The sequence below is a fragment of the Acanthisitta chloris genome, unplaced genomic scaffold, assembly GCF_000695815.1.
Source record: "Acanthisitta chloris isolate BGI_N310 unplaced genomic scaffold, ASM69581v1 scaffold6319, whole genome shotgun sequence".
In the NCBI taxonomy this organism is placed as follows: Eukaryota; Metazoa; Chordata; class Aves; order Passeriformes; family Acanthisittidae; genus Acanthisitta; species Acanthisitta chloris.
In genome coordinates, this window is record NW_008690733.1 from 36,028 (window position 1) to 58,544 (window position 22,517).

The window sequence follows — 22,517 nt, forward strand, 5'->3', positions numbered from 1 at the left end:
GTCTGTTCTTGAAGCATGGTAAATTTCTTGAAAGACTTAGATCTTCATTTTCTGTCATGTTTGTAGTTACATTTCTATTTATTTAAGTCTTTGTTAATCACAGACACTTGTTTGTGTTTAAAATATGCAGCAGAGCACAAGTCATCAGAAAACTGGGTCAGTGGTTCCCAGTGTTCCTGGAGTCAGCTGGGTCTGAGGGAGGCTGCTGGTGTCAAACCAAGGAGGAACATAGCCTGGGCTTCACCTCCTGCCTGAACAGCTCGGCTTGGAGCTGCTTGTTGTGTTCACTCCCTCTTGGTAGAGCTGCTCAGTGGAGGGAAACTGGTGGGAGGCCACCGGTAGCTCCCAGTGCAACAGGCAGGAGCCTGTGTGGTTCCACCCAGGGAATGGTGTGTGGGCTGCCAAGTCCTGCTGCTAGAGGGTTCTGGTGGGTGTTTCTGTCACTGGTTGGTTAAGCAAAACTACAGCTAGTTCTTCAAAGCTAAGGCTGCAGCTAGGCTTGATGAGTTGAAGGCTGGCTTTAATAAAGGTCTCCTCTTCAAAGTTCAGAAAATTGGGGACATAGTTGTCAGTTGTCACCTGTGTAGACAGGAACCTCACACCTTAGGGTCCTTTTCTATCCAGCCATTACAGAGCCAAGAGCCTCCAGCAAGTGCAGACCTACTGCAGGTGCTTCCATTAACTTTAAACACTTAAGAAGAACACATTTAGAATAAGAATAGCAAAGAGGTGTCCGAGTGTTCCCTCTTTCTTCAGCTTGACCTTTGAACACGGCAGAGAGCAGGAAGCTGGTGTGATCCTTGTGTCTTTGCATGCAGGCAGAAACCTGGGGTCACACTGGGTGTGAAATATTCTCTGCTTCCTCTCCTGCTTTGCTCCTCCCTCTTGCTTCTAAACTGGGCTGTACAAAGTCAAGCAGCCTTTTCTTTCGGCACACACAAGATATGGTTGGGAACGTATTGTAATATGCTGTCCACGTATGAACAGAGGGACTTACTACACCTTATCAAGCAGTATGCTAGAGTATTTTCATTTTGTAAAGTTAAAGGATTGGCACTTCTCAAAATTGAGGACAACTCTCTGTTTGAGAGGTTAGAAACTATTTCTTGGTCTCTAACAAGAAATGTGGGGCTTACACCGAGTGAAGAAATTGAAGAATTATTCAGTGTTAAGGTCTTTGTAAGTCTTTAGTCTTTTGGATTAGGCTTTCAAAATAGAGAGAGTAAAGACTGACAGTCTTTGTTCTTCATTTATTTCGTGTGCGTTATGGGAAAATTACAATATCTGTTGAGATTTAAAGTCAAATACAAATCATTAGCTAGTAGTTTAGATACTGGAGATGAGGCTGACTGTAAAACTGATTCACACTCAAGTGTTACTTTTGTTACTTCTAGGTCATACATTTTCAACTTGGATTTACAGTTTATTCCAGTGTCATATTCTTAAGCAGCTTGAGTCCTGAATTCCTGCAGCTCTATTATTCCAGTTGCTCAGCTAAGGACAAATAAGTGGATGATCTCAGTTCACGTGTGTTTAAAATTAAAGGGGACTTTGTAGAATAGAGCTTGGCCTAAATGAGACTTACTGAAAATGAGAGGATGTTTCTTCTGACTCACCCTTTTGGTCTCACTCATGTAAATTCTAGCGTAATTTTTATATTAGGTTAAAATGGGGGGGAATAACAGAAGCTTCAGATTAAAAGTAGTTTGCAATACTATCTTACTTAAGTTCTGCTTGAATTAGCTCATACCTTCCTCTGGGTACTGGTGGATCTGTACCTACCTCAGATTATTTTCTTTGCAACACGATTATTAAGGTTTTTAATTCATTTTCTGAAAGCAGTGAAAACGTAAGCTTTCATTTGACAGTAGCCAACCTAATTTCTAAACTATGCTCTTGTATATATGCTGTGCCTTTCAGATAACAGCATTTCCAAAGGAATGCAGTCTCTGAGAAGTTTCCTCTTCTCTGTCGCTCAGTACAATTGTTTACAAACATGCCATTCAGCAGGCCAAGCTGTGTGGTGCTTCTCTGGTGCGAATCTTGCATCTTGTTGTGCTTTCTGAAATGCTTGCCATGAGCTCACTTTTTGTTTTGCCTTTATAATCGTTCATGTAGGCAGTCGTGGCCGACAAAAATCGACGTCCCCCAGGATCTGGAGGATGACCTTACGGCATCTCCTCTGTCCCACGCGACTGTCCCTCAGTCCCCAGCTCGCACGGCTGAGAACGTCCTCAACGGCCACCGGAGCAAAGCCCTCGGTGATGCGGCAAAGAAGGAAGACATCCCCGAGCTGGCTGGGCCGGCACTCTCCGCTGTCCCATCGGTGAGCTTAAAACCCACCACGAGCGGCCGCAAGTGCTTGTTCAGAGTAGAAGAAGATGAAGAGGAGGATGAAGAAGATAAAAAGCCTATTTCTCTTTCGACTCAAGTTGTTCTGCGTCGTAAGCCTTCGGTTACAAATCGTCTTACTTCAAGGAAGAGTGCACCGGTCCTCAATCAGATCTTTGAGGAGGGCGAGTCAGATGACGAGTTCGACATGGATGAGAACTTACCCCCAAAGCTCAGCAGGTTAAAAATGAATATTGCCTCACCCAGCACAGTGCACAAACGCTATCACCGGAGGAAAAGCCAGGGCAGGGGCTCTAGCTGCAGCAGCTCAGAAACAAGCGACGATGACTCGGAAAGTAGGAGACGCCTGGACAAAGACAGTGGGTTTACTTACTCCTGGCACAGACGGGATAGTAGCGAAGGGCCACCTGGCAGCCAGGGAGACGGTGGTGGACAAAGCAAGCCAAGCAATGGAAATGGAGGGGTAGACAAAACAAGCCCAAGCGATAACAGCAAAGGTGGGGGGAGTCCCTCTGGTGGCTCTGGTGGTAGCACCAACAACACTTCGGGTTCTACTCGGAGATGTGCCGGATCCGGAAACTCAATGCAGCTCTCGTCCAGAAGTGCAGGGGAACTGGTTGAAAGCCTGAAGTTAATGAGCCTTTGCCTAGGTTCACAGATCCACGGCAGCACGAAATACATTATTGATCCTCAAAACAATCTGTCTTTTTCCAGTGTAAAAGTACAGGAGAAATCAACATGGAAAATGTGTATAAGCTCCAGTGGAAGTGCAAACCAGCCTGCGTCGTTGGGCAGCCTGAAATTCTTTTCTGACCAAATGTCAGACACAGCAAAGGAATTGGAACGGCTAAAGAACAGGAACTTGAAAAACAATGTGCTACAACTACCTCTCTGTGAAAAGATGATCTCTGTGAATATTCAGCGGAACCCAAAGGAGGGGCTGCTGTGTACCTCCAGTCAAACCAGTTGCTGTCATGTCATTTGACAGCGACCTGACTTTAACAGCTCGATCCACTTGACAGCATCATTCTTCCTGGTCAGAGCTGTGAACACCTTGTCACGGACCCCCTTTTTGTTGTCTTAAGATTTTTCAGTGGGCTTTGAGCAGTTATTTATTACACTTTAATTTTGTGTTTGCTGGATGGTATGACAATGCATGGTCTCTGCATGCTGCTAGCCGATATGTTTTTCTTTTTCAACAAACCAGAATATTTTATTGTGTAATTTTTACATTTATAATTTTACTATGAAAGATCTGGATTAAATTAAAAAAAATATCTGGATCCTAATGTAAATGAAGCACTTAGAAGTTTCATGTTCTGCACTTAAACTAGAGAGAGAAGCTTTTGTTTGCTTGTGAAATGTTAATTCTTGTTCTGACCTTCTGTGATAACTAAAATACGTGATATGTGGCATACTTCTATGTGTCTGAAACAGAACCAAAGCAATAATGTTTTGATGCTGAAAACTCTTCAGGGAGTTTTCAGATGTTCCAAGGCTTGTACAAAGCAAAGATGCACTGAAAATTAGTGATCTTGAAATATGATTTTAAACCCACACCTATTTGTCTTAAGCTATAATATGGATGAAGTTGTGGCTCAAAAAATCAAACTGAAAAGATCTGGTTTTGCTAGAGGCAGTTTTCTTTAAAAAAAAAAAGGCAAGTAGATTTGTAAGGCAGCTTTCTCCCATAGAAATATGTTAATATTACAAGCAGACAATCTTTTTTAATATAACAAAGGTAAATTATTAAGTCTACTTCTGAGTTTTTACATGCTAACTGAAAATAAAGTATTTGTATGAATTACTTTTGTTAGTAGTATATCATGACATTTAATATTTTAGGTTTTTACTGTGTAAACCCTCTTCCCTGTCCTCTCCTCCTCTCCCTGAGATTCCAGAAGGCAATAAGGGATGGAAAACCTTTAGGTAATTGGATTCACACTGAAATTGTTATTGTCATTTACATTTTTGTTATCATTACTCTTTTTAAGACTTAAAATACTGCTGTTCCCCACATGTACACCACTTATTTTCCCTCAGTTATAACACTTTTTCATGAAGTCCATTTAAAATATCCTATAGGAAAGTGTTTATTTTACAGCTCTCAGCCTTCCTGTTGGGTTTCCCATTGCCATGGCAAGGTCGTGCTTTAAGAGTATTTCTGTACAAAAGGATACTTTTGACCAGATGAATTAACTTTGTGGAATTTTATTATCTAGAATAAAATATATTGCAGATTCCTAGTTTTGGGAAGGGCAAGAATGTTTTATTTTTTCATGCTGTGCACTGGGTCTTCTAAGCAATGCTAGTGAAACTGGTGGTACTATGTAGCAGCACCCTGGGCAGACCTTGGGTGTCCCAGAGGAGTTTGACACTGTTGAGCATCTTGTAACACTTGCAGAATGGTCAAATACAGCGAGTTTCATGTCTGCCACGGAGGGAGCAGAGCACCAAAGAACGGCCTTGCGCTTGCTCGGGATGTCTGCGGCTCACAGCAGCTCTTTTGGTTAGTGCAAGACTTGAGAGAGCCTGAGTTGTTGGGGTATCCTCACCAGCGAGCCTAGCCAGGGGTTCACGTTCTGCTTCCTGAACAAGGCAAAGGATAAGTGTTTTGCTTCTTTTAAGTTTTTTTTTAACTCTAGTTGCAGTTTAGTTAAAAGCTACGAGAGTAGATGTGTGGGTGAAGCCATAGAACATATTTGCTTGAAATTTTTGAGCAGGGATCTTACCAAGGGCCAGAAATGAGATGTGTGGTTCACAGACAGTGAGCATAACATCCACGTAGGAGACAAGTTTATAAAGGGCATTGGCAATAAACTTTTATTTGTTGCAGCTTTTTTTTCCAAGCATTGTAAATACTCTTTCCTGATGTTATGTACAGCCTTGGAATGGCACCTTTTAACTAACCCCGGGTGTATTTTGTTTCCAATGTTTTTATATACGACTGTATATATGGTGCTCACTTTAGAACAGCAGTGTTGACCATTTATGCTGCATAGTTGTATTATAGCCTTATAGTTGTGTGTGGCTGGTTGAACCTCTGGGTGTACAGATGTCAGTCTGAGTGGTGTCCTTTCCCCATTTGTTGATAGGTGAATGATTGTGCATGTGGTGTATGTCGTATTATGTCGTCACGTAAAAGGAAGGGCGAGAATAACCACTACATTAAGATAATATTGGACCAAACTATTTAGAGCAAGTAAACAGTTTCTTGTACCCCTTAACGTGTCTTTAAAAGTTGCATATAGTTACAGTAGTGTATAAAGTAAATATTGTGGAAGAACAGTTAGTCTTGTATTTTTCTGTATGTGTGTATATAAATATATATAAAAAAATGTACCTCTAGCAACTTAATCTGTATTTAAGATGTGACAATCTTGACACAGAATTTTAAGAGTAGCAGTCTAAATAAGCAGAATTAATGAACAGAAGTATACAAATTTCTCACCAAGAAAGAATCCATGTATGTGTGTTAAGAGGGTACAGAACTATCAGCTGATCTTATTGCTTCGAGCAATGTTTGGCTTTTTCATTGTATAAACATTCATGGTGTGCGACAGAAATGGAAAAATCCAGTTAATAAAAGTGATATCCTGATTGATGCATAACTGATGATTGGCATGTGGATGCGGTTTGTTTCTCCTGGCGCTCGGTGTGTCAGGGCTGAGTCCCAGCACGTGGGAGGTCAGAGTTTGGGAGAGTGAGGTGTTGGTGCTGCAGGTGCTGAACTGCTCAGCTCTGATCCAGCTCACATACAGTAGTAGAACAGAAGGCAGTAGAAATGTCTGCTCAGAATGAGAAAGCCTTGCAAGAATCCAACTTTGTGTGTATGTCAGTTTGTGAACTTTCAGTTCTTTTCTTGCATAGATCAAATTTGTTCATTTGGGCTTAAAAGTCATCACAGTTGGCATCAGCTAAAAGAGCTTTTTGTCTAAAGGCTGAGGTAGCTGTTCTTAGGCAGAACTCAGAATGGTTTAAATGGTTCAGTAAACCCAACATGCTGCTCGTTTAGCTACAGAACATGTGTGATACACCTGTGCAGCTTAAACCCTGTTAGCAGTTGGTGCTGTTCTGGCAGCTCTGGGGCACAGGACACAAGGGGTTTCAAAATCTCAGTGGAAATGCTTGTTCTGCATGTGCCCAGGTCAGTCGGGTGAGATGACTTCAGCCACGTGTTTGTGGTAGAGTCCCAGGAGGGGAGGGACACCGCACCGAGTGCTGCCATAACTCCTGGGGGAAGGAAGGGGCTTCAGTGCTCTCAGGATGTCCTTGTTTGATGAAGTGATGGGTTGGATTTCAAATCTGCATAGGTGCTGTGTAAACTAGTACTTTTTTCCTTGTGAAAGATGTGAGTTGAAGTTTCACCTGTATAGATTTGATGTTCTTCAGTGTAAGGTAAAATGGGCAGGAGTAAAAAAACCTACCATAAGCCATTGCTTATGACATGCTGTGCCTTAAGGTGCAGTTAGGAGAGTGATGTTGCAGGTCAGATTTTATCTTTTTTCATGTCAGGTTTTTGGTTTTTTTAAAGGATTTTTCATTAGCAACCAGAGCAATGTGCTGGCATTTACAGGGCAATCCCAATGCAGCTGGCTGGCAACAGAGAACTGGGGCAAATGGGAATGTCCCAAACATTAGAGACAACCCAGCCACCCTGACAGCCTTTCACAGGGTTAAGTTTGTGTGAATGAATTAGAACTGATCTGTCTGTCACTAATTCCAAATTATGACTTGCTTTCAATAAAGGGTGTTTGAGTAATAACCCCTTGATGTGACTGTGTGTAGGAAGGCTTAACAGTGACTCACTTGTGCAGTTGCCTCCTGGCTGCATCCAGCGTGGCTCCCTCACTGAAGTCACATCCATACAGTGTTTTGAGGGACAGTTGGATTGCCCTTCTCTGGAGCAGTGTCTGTGCAGCTGTTTTTGCCAGCTCCCTCCTCACAGCACAGGCTCTGGCTATTTTTTTTTAAACTTTAAATTGTAATTACTTGTAAGAAGTTGACTCAGTTTGGCCTATCTGCTTGTATTACAAGTGACATCAATTTCTAGAAGTCAAGAACCCTGTATTAGTGACAATGTCTTATTACACTAGGGGTAAAAAAGATGACCTCTATTTTCCCATATGGTGGAAGAATTGTGTTGTATGAAAAATGCAAATATACTTGGTACTCTAGAGGACCTGAGAAGCATGGCAGGGTCATAGGGACTTCACTAGATCCTCAGATGTATGTCAGATCTCCTCAGCAACTAATTTCAGCAAGCCCTTGTGTAACATCATCTTATTTCCTCCCTCTCGCTACTCTCTGTTGAGGAATACAAGGCTGGGGAGGCAGGATGGAAGGGTCTGGTTTTCTGCCTGGGCCTTTGTGTGCCACATGTCCTCAGCCTGGGAGAGGCTCAGCACTGCAGACCCGGGAGCCAGAGCTGATGAGCTCTTACGCCAGGCTCAGCATTGCCCTCATCACACCAGTGATGACAGAGGCCATCACCACTGTGTTGTGTATTGAGTAGTGGGGTGCAGAGAGATCCCTCAGGGCATCAGGCTTCAGGGCTGGCAGGTGAGTCACCAAGCTCTCCTGTCAGCTCCAGCCTGACAGTGGCACTCACCCCTCCAGCTCTTGGGTGAGGCATGGGAGAGCTTTCCTGAAGAAAACATGTGGTAGTAGTAGGCATGATTCTCACTGGCTTTGTTTATATGAACAAGGAATGGTAGTAGTAGGCATGATTCCCACTGGCTTTGTTTATATGAACAAGGAAGTAAACTCATAGTTTCTCTGAATGAGATTCAAGATCAACTCCCTCAGGTCCAGGTAGGCTAAAATACCCATAATTGCTTGCTTTCTTATGGAGGAACCTTTCCTCATGTAACAATTCCAATGTTTTCCTCTTCTACTCTCCTCAAGTTCAAGGGAGGTGAAGAGTAGAGATCCTGAGTCAGCAGATCCCTCTGGGCCATGCAATTAGACCTGTGGCTCACAACATACCTGATGAGTGAACTTTTTTATCATCAGCAAGTGATTTATGGCTGCCCTTCTCCTTACAAACAGCTGCCTTGTTGTTATTGTTGCTGCTAAGAAGATGTGTAAAATCCGAGTCTTAACAGACAGGTATGGGCTACTCCCCAGCAGTCATCTTCCCAAACAGGATGCCTCCAGACTCATCCTAGGTTTCTCCCAGAGAGTATTTTATTGCTTAGACTCAGGCATTGGCAGAACTGCCACACACCCACGTCTGTCAGCCTGCACTTCTGAAAGGCTCAGAGCCAGGGCTGACTGGGTGAGGTGTGAGGGTCAGTCAGGTAAGGGGCCATGCCATGGACCCTGGGACAGACATTCAGGTTCCACAGCTTGTAAATGGCAGCTACTGGTAAATATGTTATTCATCTGCCAACTGATTTTTCCCAGTAAGTTTCATCCCTGGCACCCCACAATTTTTATGGATGCACCTACAGCAGAAAAGGAAACAACACAATCAAGGGCATAGTCAGAAACATTTTCTTCTCTCAGATGAGAAATAAAAATAGATGCCATCATGAATGTAAAGATAACCAAAAGACAAACAAAAAGCCCAATCTCCAACAGTATGAAACACAGCAACTCCTCCCCAGTAAAACAACAAAGAGCTGCATACAGAGGAATAGGAGCTAAATTTCAGTTGGGTGACAAACTGTGACTTGGCAATATGAAGGAACATTTCTCAGCAAGCTGAGGTGTGTGCTCTTTAGGACAGAAACACTCTGTGTCACAACTGTGTAGCATCTGGGATGCTAAAACGAGAGTTCTCCCAGTATCTGGAACAGTATCTGAGCCCTATAAAAGAGTCCCATACTTCTCAGTCACACCATGGAAGGTTGTAATTCCTCCAAGCCTACTGGCTTTAGGTGGAGAACCAGGAGTATCCCCAACTAAGCAGAAGTGAAGGGATTTGCCCAAGGCAAGGGCAACAGCTAACATTACTGATGCCAGTGGCTACTTAAACCTTACAAGAGGTTTTCCTGTTAGCCTACAGAAAATAGGAGAATGAATGGACTCTGCAAGGATAGAGTTTTGCAGAACTCAACTTACTTTTTTCACATGATCACAGCTGAAACACAACTCGATTCTTTTTCTAACCATCTTAGAAAATTATTTCAGACACCTGATACAATTGCCATCAGCAAAACACACCAACTTCACACTCCTAAACAAGCACCAATTGTCAGACCAACAGAATCCCTTGAAAATGGCTATTGCAAGCTCCCAAGAACATACACTACCAGGAACCTATCCCAGGGATTTTCCTTCTCCTGAACTGCTCACTTCAAAACACTGACTAGGCAGCACAAGTGAAACTTGAACAAACATAAGCCACTTCAGAGTGGGCAAGAAACCGCAAAGCCAGGGAGCTTTCTCGGAGAACATGTTGGTTGCTTCAAAAAACCTTTGGTTTTGGAATCTCTACAGCACTACAGGGAGACATCCACCCCTTGGAGAGCCTCAGGACAGAGTTTGTGCAGCTACAACCCTGCTACAGCCTCAGGAACAGGCTGTGAAACAGCAGCAGCCCCTGAGATACCCCTGAAACAGCAGCAGTGCAGGGAACTAACAGTGGGAGAAGCAAGAACAGAGGCAGCAGCTGAGCACGGGTTTGCTCCTCTCCCCAAGGGAACAGTGTTGTTTCTTAATGGATCATGCCTGCAGAGCTTGAGAATAGCTAATTTTCAATTCCAGACAAAATACAATATTTTAGCTTAGTTATATTACTCTGCCATGAGGGCCCCGTGGCAGAAATCTGAGAAGTGCAAAGCAGGCCAATAGCTTAATTATGGCAACAGCATTTTTTTTCCAAGCAAAATTCCAGCAAATATCACATACAGGTAAGCTGCATCTACCAAAAATGAAGGTCAACAGCAGCCAAAAATAAACTGTCTCAAGGCCACAGGAGCAAACACTGTCCTATTACTGTCAGAAAACAATGAAACATTAGGAAAACAACCTTTTTGTGAAATGCAAGGGGAAAAATCAGATATTCACTACAAACACAAGTCATGGTATATCAAATACTAAATTTAATTGATCTGTTACTATCTGTTCATTTAACCAGAAAATCCATTCATACAATACTGCAGTGTAAGATCCAGGAGAGTAATACCAAAATCCAATGCAAATTAAAAAATAAATACACTTCATAAATTACTGACCAGCAATCTGTTTCCTACTCAATTTTTTTACCTAGCTTTTCAAAAGAATTTAGCTGGGGCTTATTTAGAGAACTAGCACACAGGAGGACATAATGCATACTCTATAGTATCTATGTTCAACTATTTCTCAGATCATATAATGACATACATAGTTGTTCCCTATGCAATGTATAAAACATTTAAATTGATTTGCCATGGGCAAGCAGTAGCTAATAAGGAAGTCTTTGAAATGATACAGGATTGATTAGCTATTGTAATAAAGGAACAAAAGGGGCAATAACCCCAAAGAGGCAGTACACTGTGAATTACATAATAGTCTACTTTTTCTTTTTCTCTCTTTTAGAAAGTTGCAGCTGAAAACTCCAGTTAGCTTCTGGATGCTTCCTCACAGGATCTGTTTTCAATCACTCAAAGCACAGTGAGCCTGGTGGATTTCAGGCAGACCTGGCATAAGCTGCAGAGCTTTATTTGGTATTAAATTTACAAACAATTGCATAGAATTGCAAGAAACAAAGAGAACAGGCAAAAATATCATTTTTTCAGTGTCAGGCAAAGAATATTTACCAAGTTTCACATAAGCAGGTGCCACCTACTCAGTAGATGGTGGAGTGCACACTCTGAGAGCCACACATCCTCACAAACACACTCAAGAAGTGCCCGCGCTCACATGTGACTGATTTAGTCATCCTCATTCCTCCGTGTTTACTCCTTCAGTGACTCAGCTGACAGCTTCATTTGCTGTGAGAGAAGACAAGAGAAAAAAGATACACTAAGTGCAGTGGTAGCATGATGAATTACTCAAACCAGCAAAATCTGAAAGCAGGACGCTTTGAATCCAACTGAATAATAAAACTACACCAGAGAGAGCCTGAGCTTTGGTACTTAAAAACAAAAACCACAAGTCTGTTTGCCTGACTTTCACAAAAGACACAGTTTTAACAGAGGCATTGCTTTTCCCACCAAAACACTCAGCAAATGATGATGCAATGTGCATGTTAATTAATCTTTTCTTTGTGTTGAATATTGCCTCACGGAAAAAGTCATTTAGCCTTAAATATTTAAGCTATTAAGGGATCTCCAAAGGTCAACGAACTTCTGACAACAACATTACCCCACTTCCCTTTGCACCAATTTGTTAACTGTTAATCCGTATTTCATGTTTTGGTTTGCTTTATTGTGTTTTGTTGTTGTTGTTGAGTTAAACAAGAACATCCTGTGCCATAAGAAGGAGGCAGCAGACTGCTATGCCCATATGTGTTACTTTCAATCCCCTTGTTAACTGGTTTTGCTTTCATTATCTTAGGTTGTCACCAGAGAGATGTCCATGTGAAACTAGGATAACAATCTCAGGTGTCGAAAATAATCTGCTGAATAAGAGAAAGCAGAGCCACTCCATGAAGCTTCTTGTTAAAGGGGATGTTTCATAACACAAAACTTACAGAGGCAACAAGAGCAGTTTAAATCATGTCAAAGGCATCTCTCACACACCACCTGGAGCTGTCAGCCTAAGGTCCTGCAATGTCAGGAAGGCTGGAAACCACCCTGATACGCTAAGAAATAGATACAGTGGCTAAGTCCCCAAAGAAGGAGACCCAGCACCACTGCAGCCTTCAAGGCCATTTGGCACACAAGGAAAGAAAAAGGCTGGACATGAAAAAATGTGAGTGATCATATAAACAATCAATTTATGCAGCTTCCAGCTCCTAAGTAGCTGTGTGGTGTGTGTATCATCCCTCCAGCAGAAGATGAACATGTGCTACTGAGCTGAAGTTTTTTCTTTTACACTTGTACTTGATTTTATGCACATGGCCAAGTACAAATGAGCTAATAGAAAGACAAATAGCTAATAACACTGCAAAAAAAAACTTGTAAAAGAGGAAACTGCACATAAAGCAGATGCTTTCATTCAATTTCTATCCCACAACACAAAGATGTCGGATGCAGCACCTTCTACCTTTCCTTTTCTGCTAGGCTGTGCCTGAACCATTCCAAAACATTACTCTGCAGGGTAAAACACATTACAACAACTCTGCCACTTTTTATCTGCATTTCCATGCCATCTATAAGTGAGGTAAAATTAGTTAGTGATACAAATATTTATATGCTTCTCCATAGCAACAGTGCAGGAAAAGAGTCATAGCTAAAGGCTGGAATACAGATTCCTCTTCTGCATCCCGATTCATTTATTTAAATAAACGTCTGTATAAACCTACAGCATCTTTAATTAAAGTGACATTTACTCCTATTGAAAAAACATTAAAAAGAAAGAGAAGACAGCAACTTAATTCAGTTCCTGATTCATCAAATTCAAACCTAATTCTCTTGTTTTAGAATGATGTTCTTGAATTCTGAGTGGTGTTGTAATTATATGGGGATTGATAAGGAATACTGGAAAGGTATTTTTATTCTCTGATCTCTGCAGGCCTTGCCAAAGTCTGGAAAAAAACCAAGCACATGACTGATAATGATGACTAAATGGCAATCTGTCCAAAAACTCCATACAAGCAGAACTACTGTCATTTATTTTTGAAGGCTCTCCTAATTTTAACTGAGCTAAGCTTATGCTAGGATTCTCTTAACGATGGCAATCCTATGCGAGCATATTTAAACTATCTGATATGAACAAACAAATTTCCCAACTTCTTCAGTGGGCCAGTGAGCAGAAACACCTCTTAAAATAGCTTCACATGCTGCCATGGCACATACAGCCTGGGCAAAACCAGGCCAAATGCAGTCACATACTTCAGGAAATGAATCATAAGCCATGTGAGAACCCCAAGAGCTGTGTATTTTGTTTCTTCTTTATAATTTCTAATACCAAAACATGTTTTGCAGTACCTGGCAGCAGCAGGCTCCCCTAAGAGCCATCACTTCAGCAAGCAACATGTGGTGGCACCTTTAAACAGTGACATTCTTTGCCAAGTTCAGGCTGAAGAATTTTCAAATTTTCTTTTCTTTTACTGTGAAAGGAAATGTTCATTTTTAGTGGGAAAATATTTCTCCAAGACAACATATGGGAAAGGGAACTGACAAGGTACTTTTTAAGATCACCTTTCTCCTGATATCCCCAGCAGGTTCACTGGCAAACCTGTGGGACTGAGTTAACTACTCTTCCATCAAAGAGACATTTGTTTGTAAGCTTTAAGTAGTATTTCAAAAACATAGAAAAAGAGGAATTAAAACCTCCTCGATCTACTAGTTACATAATGGCAAACAACACTCAGCTGAGGGGTATTATAAAGCCTCTGTAAACAAAACAGAGGCACAGTTCAGAAAGGAGGTGGCTCAAGAGAACATTCCTCATTTGTTATCAGCTGAGAGTTACCGGCAAAAGGTTTATATTCAATGGTCTGTTTTATGCAGCACCCTTGGCAACAGTAGCCTATGCAGGCAATATGTAAGTGAAACGTGTTGAAGCTAATATTAGTTTATTTTAGTGGAGCTACAGTGCCGTTTATTCTAAAATTCTACTGTTAGGAAATGTTCTATATATTTATCTTTTATAATTCAATAGATTTGCTATTTCCATTTTATTAGGTTTAAATTTCTTTGTAGAGCACATGTAATATAATTAGACAGTACTTTCAGCAGAAATAGCAAAAATCCTTCAATATGCTTTACAAATAGGATTTACCAATTACTTAGATTTCCCACATTTCAACATTTTCTGAAAGCACTTTAATAAAACATAACAGATACTTTCACACCACAAATAAAGTTGCATACCAAGCCTGGAAATCAGGCTATTTCCTTTGTGTGCTCACAACCAGCAGCACAAACCTTGGTGTACAGGGTGTTGGCTGTGGTAGCTCTCCAGTTAGGGGGTCTGTGGAAATCTGAACACATGATGTAGGGCTATGAGCAATACTAAAATATATTTAATAAAACATAACAGATACTTTCACACCACAAATAAAGTTGCATACCAAGCCTGGAAATCAGGCTATTTCCTTTGTGTGCTCACAACCAGCAGCACAAACCTTGGTGTACAGGGTGTTGGCTGTGGTAGCTCTCCAGTTAGGGGGTCTGTGGAAATCTGAACACATGATGTAGGGCTATGAGCAATACTAAAATATAAATAGCTACAAACATGAAAAGCAGAAATACACAGCAACACCACAGACTTAATCTACAGCAAAAGCTGCTGAGCTGCCAAGGCATTTACGACTAGCAGTGCTGGGGCTTGGTTCAAGTCACAGCCTCACTGGAAATCCAGTTGCTTCTGCATGGCATGAGGAGGGCTGTGCCCACCTTCATTTCCAAGCCCTGTGCACTGTGCCCAGGGATGATGAGGTGCTTTGCCCCTCGCTCTGCACAGCAGAGCTGCTTTGAGCAAGGACACTGCATGTCCTGGCGTGTGGCTTCGCTCTGCCCCTGTGGCTGAGAGGCGTGCGCTGCCTCTCTCAAACCCTATCTTGCAAATCCATCTGGGACCTTCTGTCTGCACCAGAGGAGGACAGAGATAACACAGCATTTCTGCTCTACCAGTGCTGGTTGCACACACACTCACCACCTAATCAAAGACTCTCAACTTTCCTTTATGGTTTCTATGGGACAGCCAACGTTGAACGGGTGGCTCACAGTCTTTGCCGGTTTCACATTGATTTATTGCCCTTAATCAGCTCTGTGTCACATGCTTAGAACACTGTTATTTTCCAGTTATGCTCAGTCCTGGTAAGACAGCCTCTAACTGCTCTCGATTTTACCACTGTGTGTGTTAATGCTAACTGCCAATTCAACCACAACCTGAGGGAAACAAGTCTGAAAAATAAAAGCATGCAGAAGTGAAAACCAATTAAACCAGGACCTAACAACTCACCAGTTTGGTGCTTTTCCATATTTACACTCGACATACACGTGTTTGTTCATATGAAGAACAGACATGTAACTAGTCTATATTAAATAGAAGATAAGAAGGCAAATTTTTTTAATCACCAACTCCATCTTCTTGTTTTCCTGCATTCACCATGTAGAACAGCTTGTGAGCAGTTTATTGCTTAAAGAGAGTGTAGTGTTACATGGTATCTTTCCCAGTTTCTAATACTAATTATAATATGAAAATATGTCAGATATATATTAAATTGTTGTTTCCTAGTGGTGCACAGTCACAACAAAGTTAGTTTCTTGGCTCTTGAGCTGTCTCAAGAACTGCATCAGCTTAATCTGCAAGTACCAGCCAGTTATAGAAGAGACAAATTAGCACTCACTTCAAAACTCCATTAAGCCTCTTCCACATCTAGTATCTTATTCTGTGAAAAGTTTAAAAACTTATTTAATGGAAATTTGTTCTCACTGATTATAATGGTGGAAAGTTGCAGTAGCTTCACATCTAGGATTGCAAAGCTTCTCTCAAGGTTTGCTTGTATGGCACTGAACAATCTCTGCAGGGAATGGTGCTTAAGGACTGCAGGCTTGGGGTTACTTTTAAGCCTCATGTCTGACTCTGACCAGTTTTACAGCAACCTGTTAGCTGCCATGGCTGGAGATGATAACTGATGCTTCTTTACAGTAGTAATAACCAGCCTCTATACTAATACACTCCTATTTTTAAATCCCAGGAACACAGAGCCACAGTATAACACTGAATGCTTATTTTCAGTTAAATCATCCAGCACAACCCTTCAGTCTTCTTGAAAGCTATTGAGTTCCAGAATAGTTTCCCCTCTATTTCAGTAATATGAGAAAAGAGTTGTAGGAACAATTTCACAACTTCCTTATTTACCAGAGCCAAGACCAATGTCCCTGTGATGCTGCAACCCAGTGGAAACAACTCTCTACAAAGGAAGGCCACACATGAGCATTAAACAGCCAAATGCAGATTTTTGCTAAGGAAGTGAGAAGAATTTTAAACTGAAGATAACAAAGAAACAAATGCTGAATTGTCACTCTCATGAGGACTCTGTAAGCAATTACAGTAACTTAATTTTTCGTAGACTGAAAACTTACCAAGCACTGCACCTATTACTCTCCTTACTTCTACGTTGCACTTGGAATATTGTGTCTAGTTTTGAGCCCTCCAGTATAGGAAGGACACCGATCAACTCCACCAGGTCTAGCCAAGGAACTGAAGATGGGCAGGGAGCTGATGTACGTGCCCTGTGCAAAATGGCTGAGACACCTGCCAATATCTACAAGGAGGTCAGCAAGAAGATGGAATCAGGGTCCATCAGAAGATGGAAACCAAGGTGCACAAGAAAAAAAGTGGTCATAAAAAAATAAGCCAAAATAACTCCAGCAAAAACCATGTCACTACAAGGATAACTAAGTGATGCAGCAGGGGCCCAGGGAGGGTTTGTAGCCTCTGTCCTCAGAGGTTTTCCAAGACCCGACTAGAAAAAGCCCCACGCAAGCTTGGGGTCTGAATTTGGTGCTGACCCTACTTTGAGTAGAAGGTTGGACTAGAGAACTTCTGAGGTCCTTCTGAGGCTGAGAGATTTTAAAAATTGTTCCTACAGGTATTGTGACAGAAGTTTGCCTGGACTCCACAGACCTGGAGTGAGAATCTGCCACAACAAACAAGGTAACAGCAAAAGAGCAAAAAATTTATTCTCTTCTTTCCTAATTCACAACAGAATACCAAGTACAAAAGCCAATGTTAATGAAACAATAGGTTTGCAAAATTAGTGAGTGCAGAGTCAGGAAAACTTGCAGAATCACATTATATGTGCCTTGGAGTATTGTGCCTGATTAACAGCACTGTGAGGAACAGCAGACAAAGCAACCCCATTTGTAGTAGATTTTTTTACAAGATTTTTTTTCTGATCTACTTCATATTGTCTCTGATTTAAATTGCAAAGTATTAATTAATACTCCTTACAATATTCTTACAGCATTAGTCACCCTTTGTTGAACCTTATTTTAGTTCAGCAGACACTATAAAAATGTAGAAATAATAGAAGTCACCTTAGACAGTACTGCAGTATTTTCTTCAGAAGTACAGCTTATGCATTCTGTCCTTCAGAACATTTACATTATTTTAATCTTTTTTTAGTTCATATTTTTTTAAAATTAACCTCTTTTCACCACAGCTGGCCATGTATTTGCCAAGTGTGAGATAAATATGCAATGTTAAACACCACATGTGAATGCCCAATGAAGAGCTTGTGCTGCAGCCTCCCTCATAGGATGCCAGCCCAGCCCAGAGGATGCTCTCCACTTTAGCTTATGCAATTACCTCTCATCCAGTAAGCAGCTGGTCAATAGATTTTGGAGTCAGAAACTATTGACTGGCTATGAAAGCAATGATGCAAACACATCCAATGTGACATGACCTTGGTGACACCTCAGAGAGCAGAGGGACAGACTGTGCAGTCCCTCCAGATGTGTGACTGCCACTCACATTGCTCTGGGTCAAACAGACATCACTACAGGTTAAGGGTGCAGTTTCTCCCTAGGCTAATAACACATCAACAATGTTTTAATGATTTCAGGTTGAGTTATGCTGAAATTTGTTTTTCTCAGGGCTTCTGGAGAATGCTAATGAGCAGTTTGCAATTACAAGTTACAATCAAGGGAAAATGAGTAAATCAAAGTATTCTGCCTCTCTGAAGTTCAACAAGCTTATTCGCTAAACAGGATGACCCTGAGCAGGCACAAACCCTTTGGAAGAGAAATATTCATCACTTTGAGAGTTTTACCACCCCTCTGGACACAAATCCCTAATACAGGATATGGCTGACATGGAAGCATAACTGCAGACATAGTGAGTTAGCTTTATACCAACAGTAATCTCATTCCCTGGAGATACTCAAAAGCCATTTGGACACAATCCTGAGTAACATGTTCTGGGAGACCCTGCTTGAGCAGGGAGGTTAGACTAGATGACCTCCAGTAGTCCCTTCCAACCTTATCCATTCTGTGGTTCCATGACAGCAGTAACAGCCTGGCTAAGAACCAGGTTGTTCAGCATACACTAATTTACTCCTTAAGCTCACACACTCTGCACTCGTTCTGCCTCATGATTCCAGAGGGACAGCTGACAAACAGCAAAACCACTGAAACAGCATCTGGAAATACACCAGCAGTAGTGGTGAAGGACTCTAAGGCAGCCAGTGGCACTGTGGTGAGACAGCCAACACTCCTTCCTCCTCACACTTCTGCTTGAATGGCTAAGTGCTTGGCTGATGTCAAAAACACACAGTTCACTACAGCTTCTGGAGGATACACATTTTAGACCAACAAACAAAGTCTGTGCTTCCATTTTTTCCATCTTAAGGCCAGAAGGGGCTTGCTGGGTTATAGACACAATCCTCCCTCAACTGCATAAACCCATGTCGCAGAGGTTTACCCAGGAGGCCACACAACAATTATTCCAGTATTACATGTGCCAAAACCCACACAGGTTTTACCAATATCCTTTAACAAATTCTATTGTACAAAGGGCAAAAGACTAATTTAAACTATTTAATGCCACAAAAAGAATCGAGGCAAAAAAATCCAGGGAATTAATTGGGTAATTAAATTAGACTCCAGATATGAAACTAAGAACCCAACATCAGGCACTATTTTTGGAAATTGCCATCTGTGACATAAACCTGACATGAATAAGCAAACTTGCAGGGTGTATGGCTGTCCTCTGTCCTGCTGCCACACACCAGCCACAATGCCACAAGCACAAAATTTCCATCTCTTTTGCGGTAGGCAAGAAACTTCAGCCTGACAATTATGTCAGATAACACCAGAGAAATCAAGCAACTCAACAGTGTGAGTTGAAAATATTATAGTATATCTGAAGCATCTGAAGCACATGTTGAGAAATCAGGCTTCCACACTAAGTACTGGGCAGACACATAGGAAAAGGGACTAGGGTTGTGAAGTTCTTTCTAAGGCAATTTGTCTCTCCATTTTCCTCCTGTATCAAACTTGAGCTTTATTCTAAAGTTACTGCTACCACAATATTAAATAAAAATGAAACATTTTAGTACAGTAAAGTAGGAAAAACTGATCAATATTTAGATTACTTGGTGAAGAACTACTATCTCAATTCTACTCAAGAGTTTACTAGGCAAGGAATCCAAGACCAGCAAAGAAGGGTCCTGCCATGCCATCTTATTTGCCTTCCTCCCCTGCAGATGCTCTCATGCCCCAAAAGCACTTGTCCTTACAATATATTTTCTAATAATATTTTAATTCTTGCTTTTCTCTTCAAAGACAAGATTTCTTCTACTTCCTGTGAGGGCTCTGCTACTGCCTATTCACAGCCTAGTGAAAAATAATCAATACAGAGCTGGTAACCAAGTGCTAGTTACAGCAATTTTATAAATACATATAAATAAATATATCAATTCTACCAATTTTTGCAGTGTGTCAGAGATCTCTTTGCAAATACTTCCAAAAAGGCAATGGCACCACTGACAGAAATCGTTCTTTCACAAAGACACCTGTGACAAGGCAAATTCCACATCTGCCAAGTATCCTGCTCCTTGGGAAGACCATGCACCCATGGAAAGAGACAAATTCTTTTCCCTTAGTTAAACACGGGGCCAAGCATAAGTATCAATCAGTTACAGGTTAATGATTTTCATTTAAATATATTTTTAAAAGCTATCTGATAAGATAAAGTCAATACTTAGACAGATAAAGTCAGTTACTCAAACTACTTAAAATGGTGGATTTATGGTTTGATCCATCTCAGAAAGTTCTTGAAATAAGCACAGGCAGAGGATGAAGAAATATGTTATCCTTGCTTTTTGTTCTATCCTAGACATCTGCATGTTGCCACCTTGGAGCCTTCAGTACCCCTGCGCAGATACACACACCTACGCAAGGGACACACACAGCTTACTAAACTTGCCTTTTTCATTGAAGAGGCACCACTGGACACAAAGCATTACTCTCAGTGTGCTACAAAAGACTAATAAGCAGGTAGGAGAGTTAGAGTAAACTTTGAATTAGCTTGCACAGGTATTTCGAAAATGAGTAGAAGGTTGGTCTGGTAGTTTATTCATTTCTTCAAAATGAGTAAAGTTGTAACAGCTGACATAGACCTAAATTATAGGTATGGCAATATTTATAAATTGCTCTGTTAAGCCCGTTGCAATTTTAAACAACCTAGCAAAGGGTCAAGGTCTGGTTTCCTTGAAGGCAATGACAAAGTTCTCACTTACTTCAGTGAAACCAGACTTCCCCTTTATACGCTTCCTATGTTACGAATGAACGAAATGCTTTTTCCCTTTGTGGAAAGAAAACTTTGCTGCAGGTTGTTCACTGCCTTTGTTTCAAAGTGATGCAGCACTGAACTGGTAAAGCTCCTGTCCTTCTGTCTGCTGCTCCTGGGCATTATTACATCGATATGTTGCTGCCCTCATCAGTACTGCCATGCCCTGTGTGCTCCTTCTCCACAGTCCTCTTTTCAGAGCTATCTGCACTGCTATCCCTAACAAAATTGTGTGGGTTTCTGCCTCTAATGCCATCAGTGATTTCTTTGCAAAGCTTTATGAGAGTCTTTAGCAATAAAGAGCAAATTAAAGCTGTATAAGAGCTACTATTTTCAGGCTGAAGAGACACGATATTTTAAGCAGCTTTGAAATACGAAGACAAAACCCAATCTGTAGATATGCTGTGTGTGTACTCTTTGTCTGAGATGTGCTTTAGTGCCTTTGATCACACTAGGCTATATAACCAAGGAGCTACAGAAAAAGATTTTGGAATGAGATAAAAATGTAGAAATTATTTCCGACTATTTAGTATTATTATTTTCACACCTTGCCAGCCCTATAATCCCAGTTTCTTTCTGTTCACTTACATTTTGTGTAACACAATACACAAAGGCAGAATACTTGCATTATCTAAAATACATAGGCATTTGTAAGAATTGACCTCAATCACATCGCAGTTTTTAGGTTTAGAACTTCATATTAAAGCCGTTACCTTCTAAACAAAACTTGAATAACTGCAAAAAAAAGGAGCATGCATACTGCAATTATTCTTTTGCTTTTTCAAAATGAACCTTGTGTCTATGCAGTGTTTCCATGCACAGAGTAAGTCAATTATCATACACGTAACGCCTCTTATATTTTCTGCTTTTTGATTTTGCTTTTTTTGTGAAAAAGTATTTTTGCTTTCTTTATTAAAGTATTTTACTTCCTGCCCTTATTTATTCCTTGCTGATTCCCTGCCTTCTGTTCTACTGTTCTAATAGCACCCTCTCCCTTAGATTTTTACTTCCAACATCTTCAAACCAAGAAATCACTCCCTTCTTCATCTAAATTCACAGGTGGGTAAGAGTCAAACTTTCTGGCAAAAAAACTGCCAAGAGGACTGACACTGGAGGCTAGCAGCTTCCTAGAGGGAAAGAAACTCCTACTCCTCCTGCTCTGCTTTTCAGGAGCAGTGGGAAGGAAAGGAAGGTCAAAGTATCTCTAGCACAGCTCCACTTTGGGGCTCTGCTCTGAGGGGCTGGATAAAGCCTGGCAACAACTAAAGCCTAGAAATAAACGTGCTGAACAGATATATGCAGCTCCAGTTCAGCTGCTGTTCTAAACTGACCTCCTTCTTTTGCTTCAATGGAAATTAGAGCTAATGGTGCCAGCTTCAGCTTGCACTGAGGGATTATCTATTGTGATTCATGTTAAATTGCCACACTAATTTAATTCTATCAGGCCTCAAGGCTTGGCTTGCAAATGTTTCTTATACACTGCAAGGCGTTTTTTACTGGATACCCTGGGTTACCAGTACCATCACATTCTTATTTCTCAATTCTAATCTACCACAACAAATATATTACCTGGCATGCAACTGCAAGTATCTAAAATAATTTCACTTCAGCACATTAGCTGTAGCACATTAAAGCTCTCCAATTGCTATAGAAACACTGTATAACATTACCACTGGTGAGAAAATATACGTTGGCTTGCACATTTCATAGTAAGACTTTATAAAACAGGTTGTTACATCTGTCAAACAAACATGCCAGTAAGTGCTGTGAAAGGCCTCTAAATAAATGCTGAAGACATCGTATGATTTTGCACCAGTAAAATGAGT

General features: G+C 41.1%; 2 protein-coding genes across 2 annotated transcripts in view; one reads left to right on the forward strand and one right to left on the reverse strand.

Moving 5' to 3' along the window:
• Positions 1 to 4,362, forward strand: part of SNRK (SNF related kinase) — a 29,938-nt gene extending 25,576 nt beyond the window's left edge. The window contains exon 6 of the mRNA XM_009081924.1: positions 2,119 to 4,362. Within this exon, the coding sequence (XP_009080172.1) occupies positions 2,119 to 3,337 (1,219 nt within the window). The 3' untranslated portion in view covers positions 3,338 to 4,362. The remainder of the gene's footprint in view (positions 1 to 2,118) is intronic.
• Positions 4,363 to 4,761: 399 nt separating this feature from the next.
• Positions 4,762 to 22,517, reverse strand: part of ANO10 (anoctamin 10) — a 127,307-nt gene continuing 109,551 nt past the window's right edge. The window contains exon 13 of the mRNA XM_009081925.1: positions 4,762 to 4,941. Coding sequence (XP_009080173.1) covers positions 4,762 to 4,941 — 180 coding nt within the window. The remainder of the gene's footprint in view (positions 4,942 to 22,517) is intronic.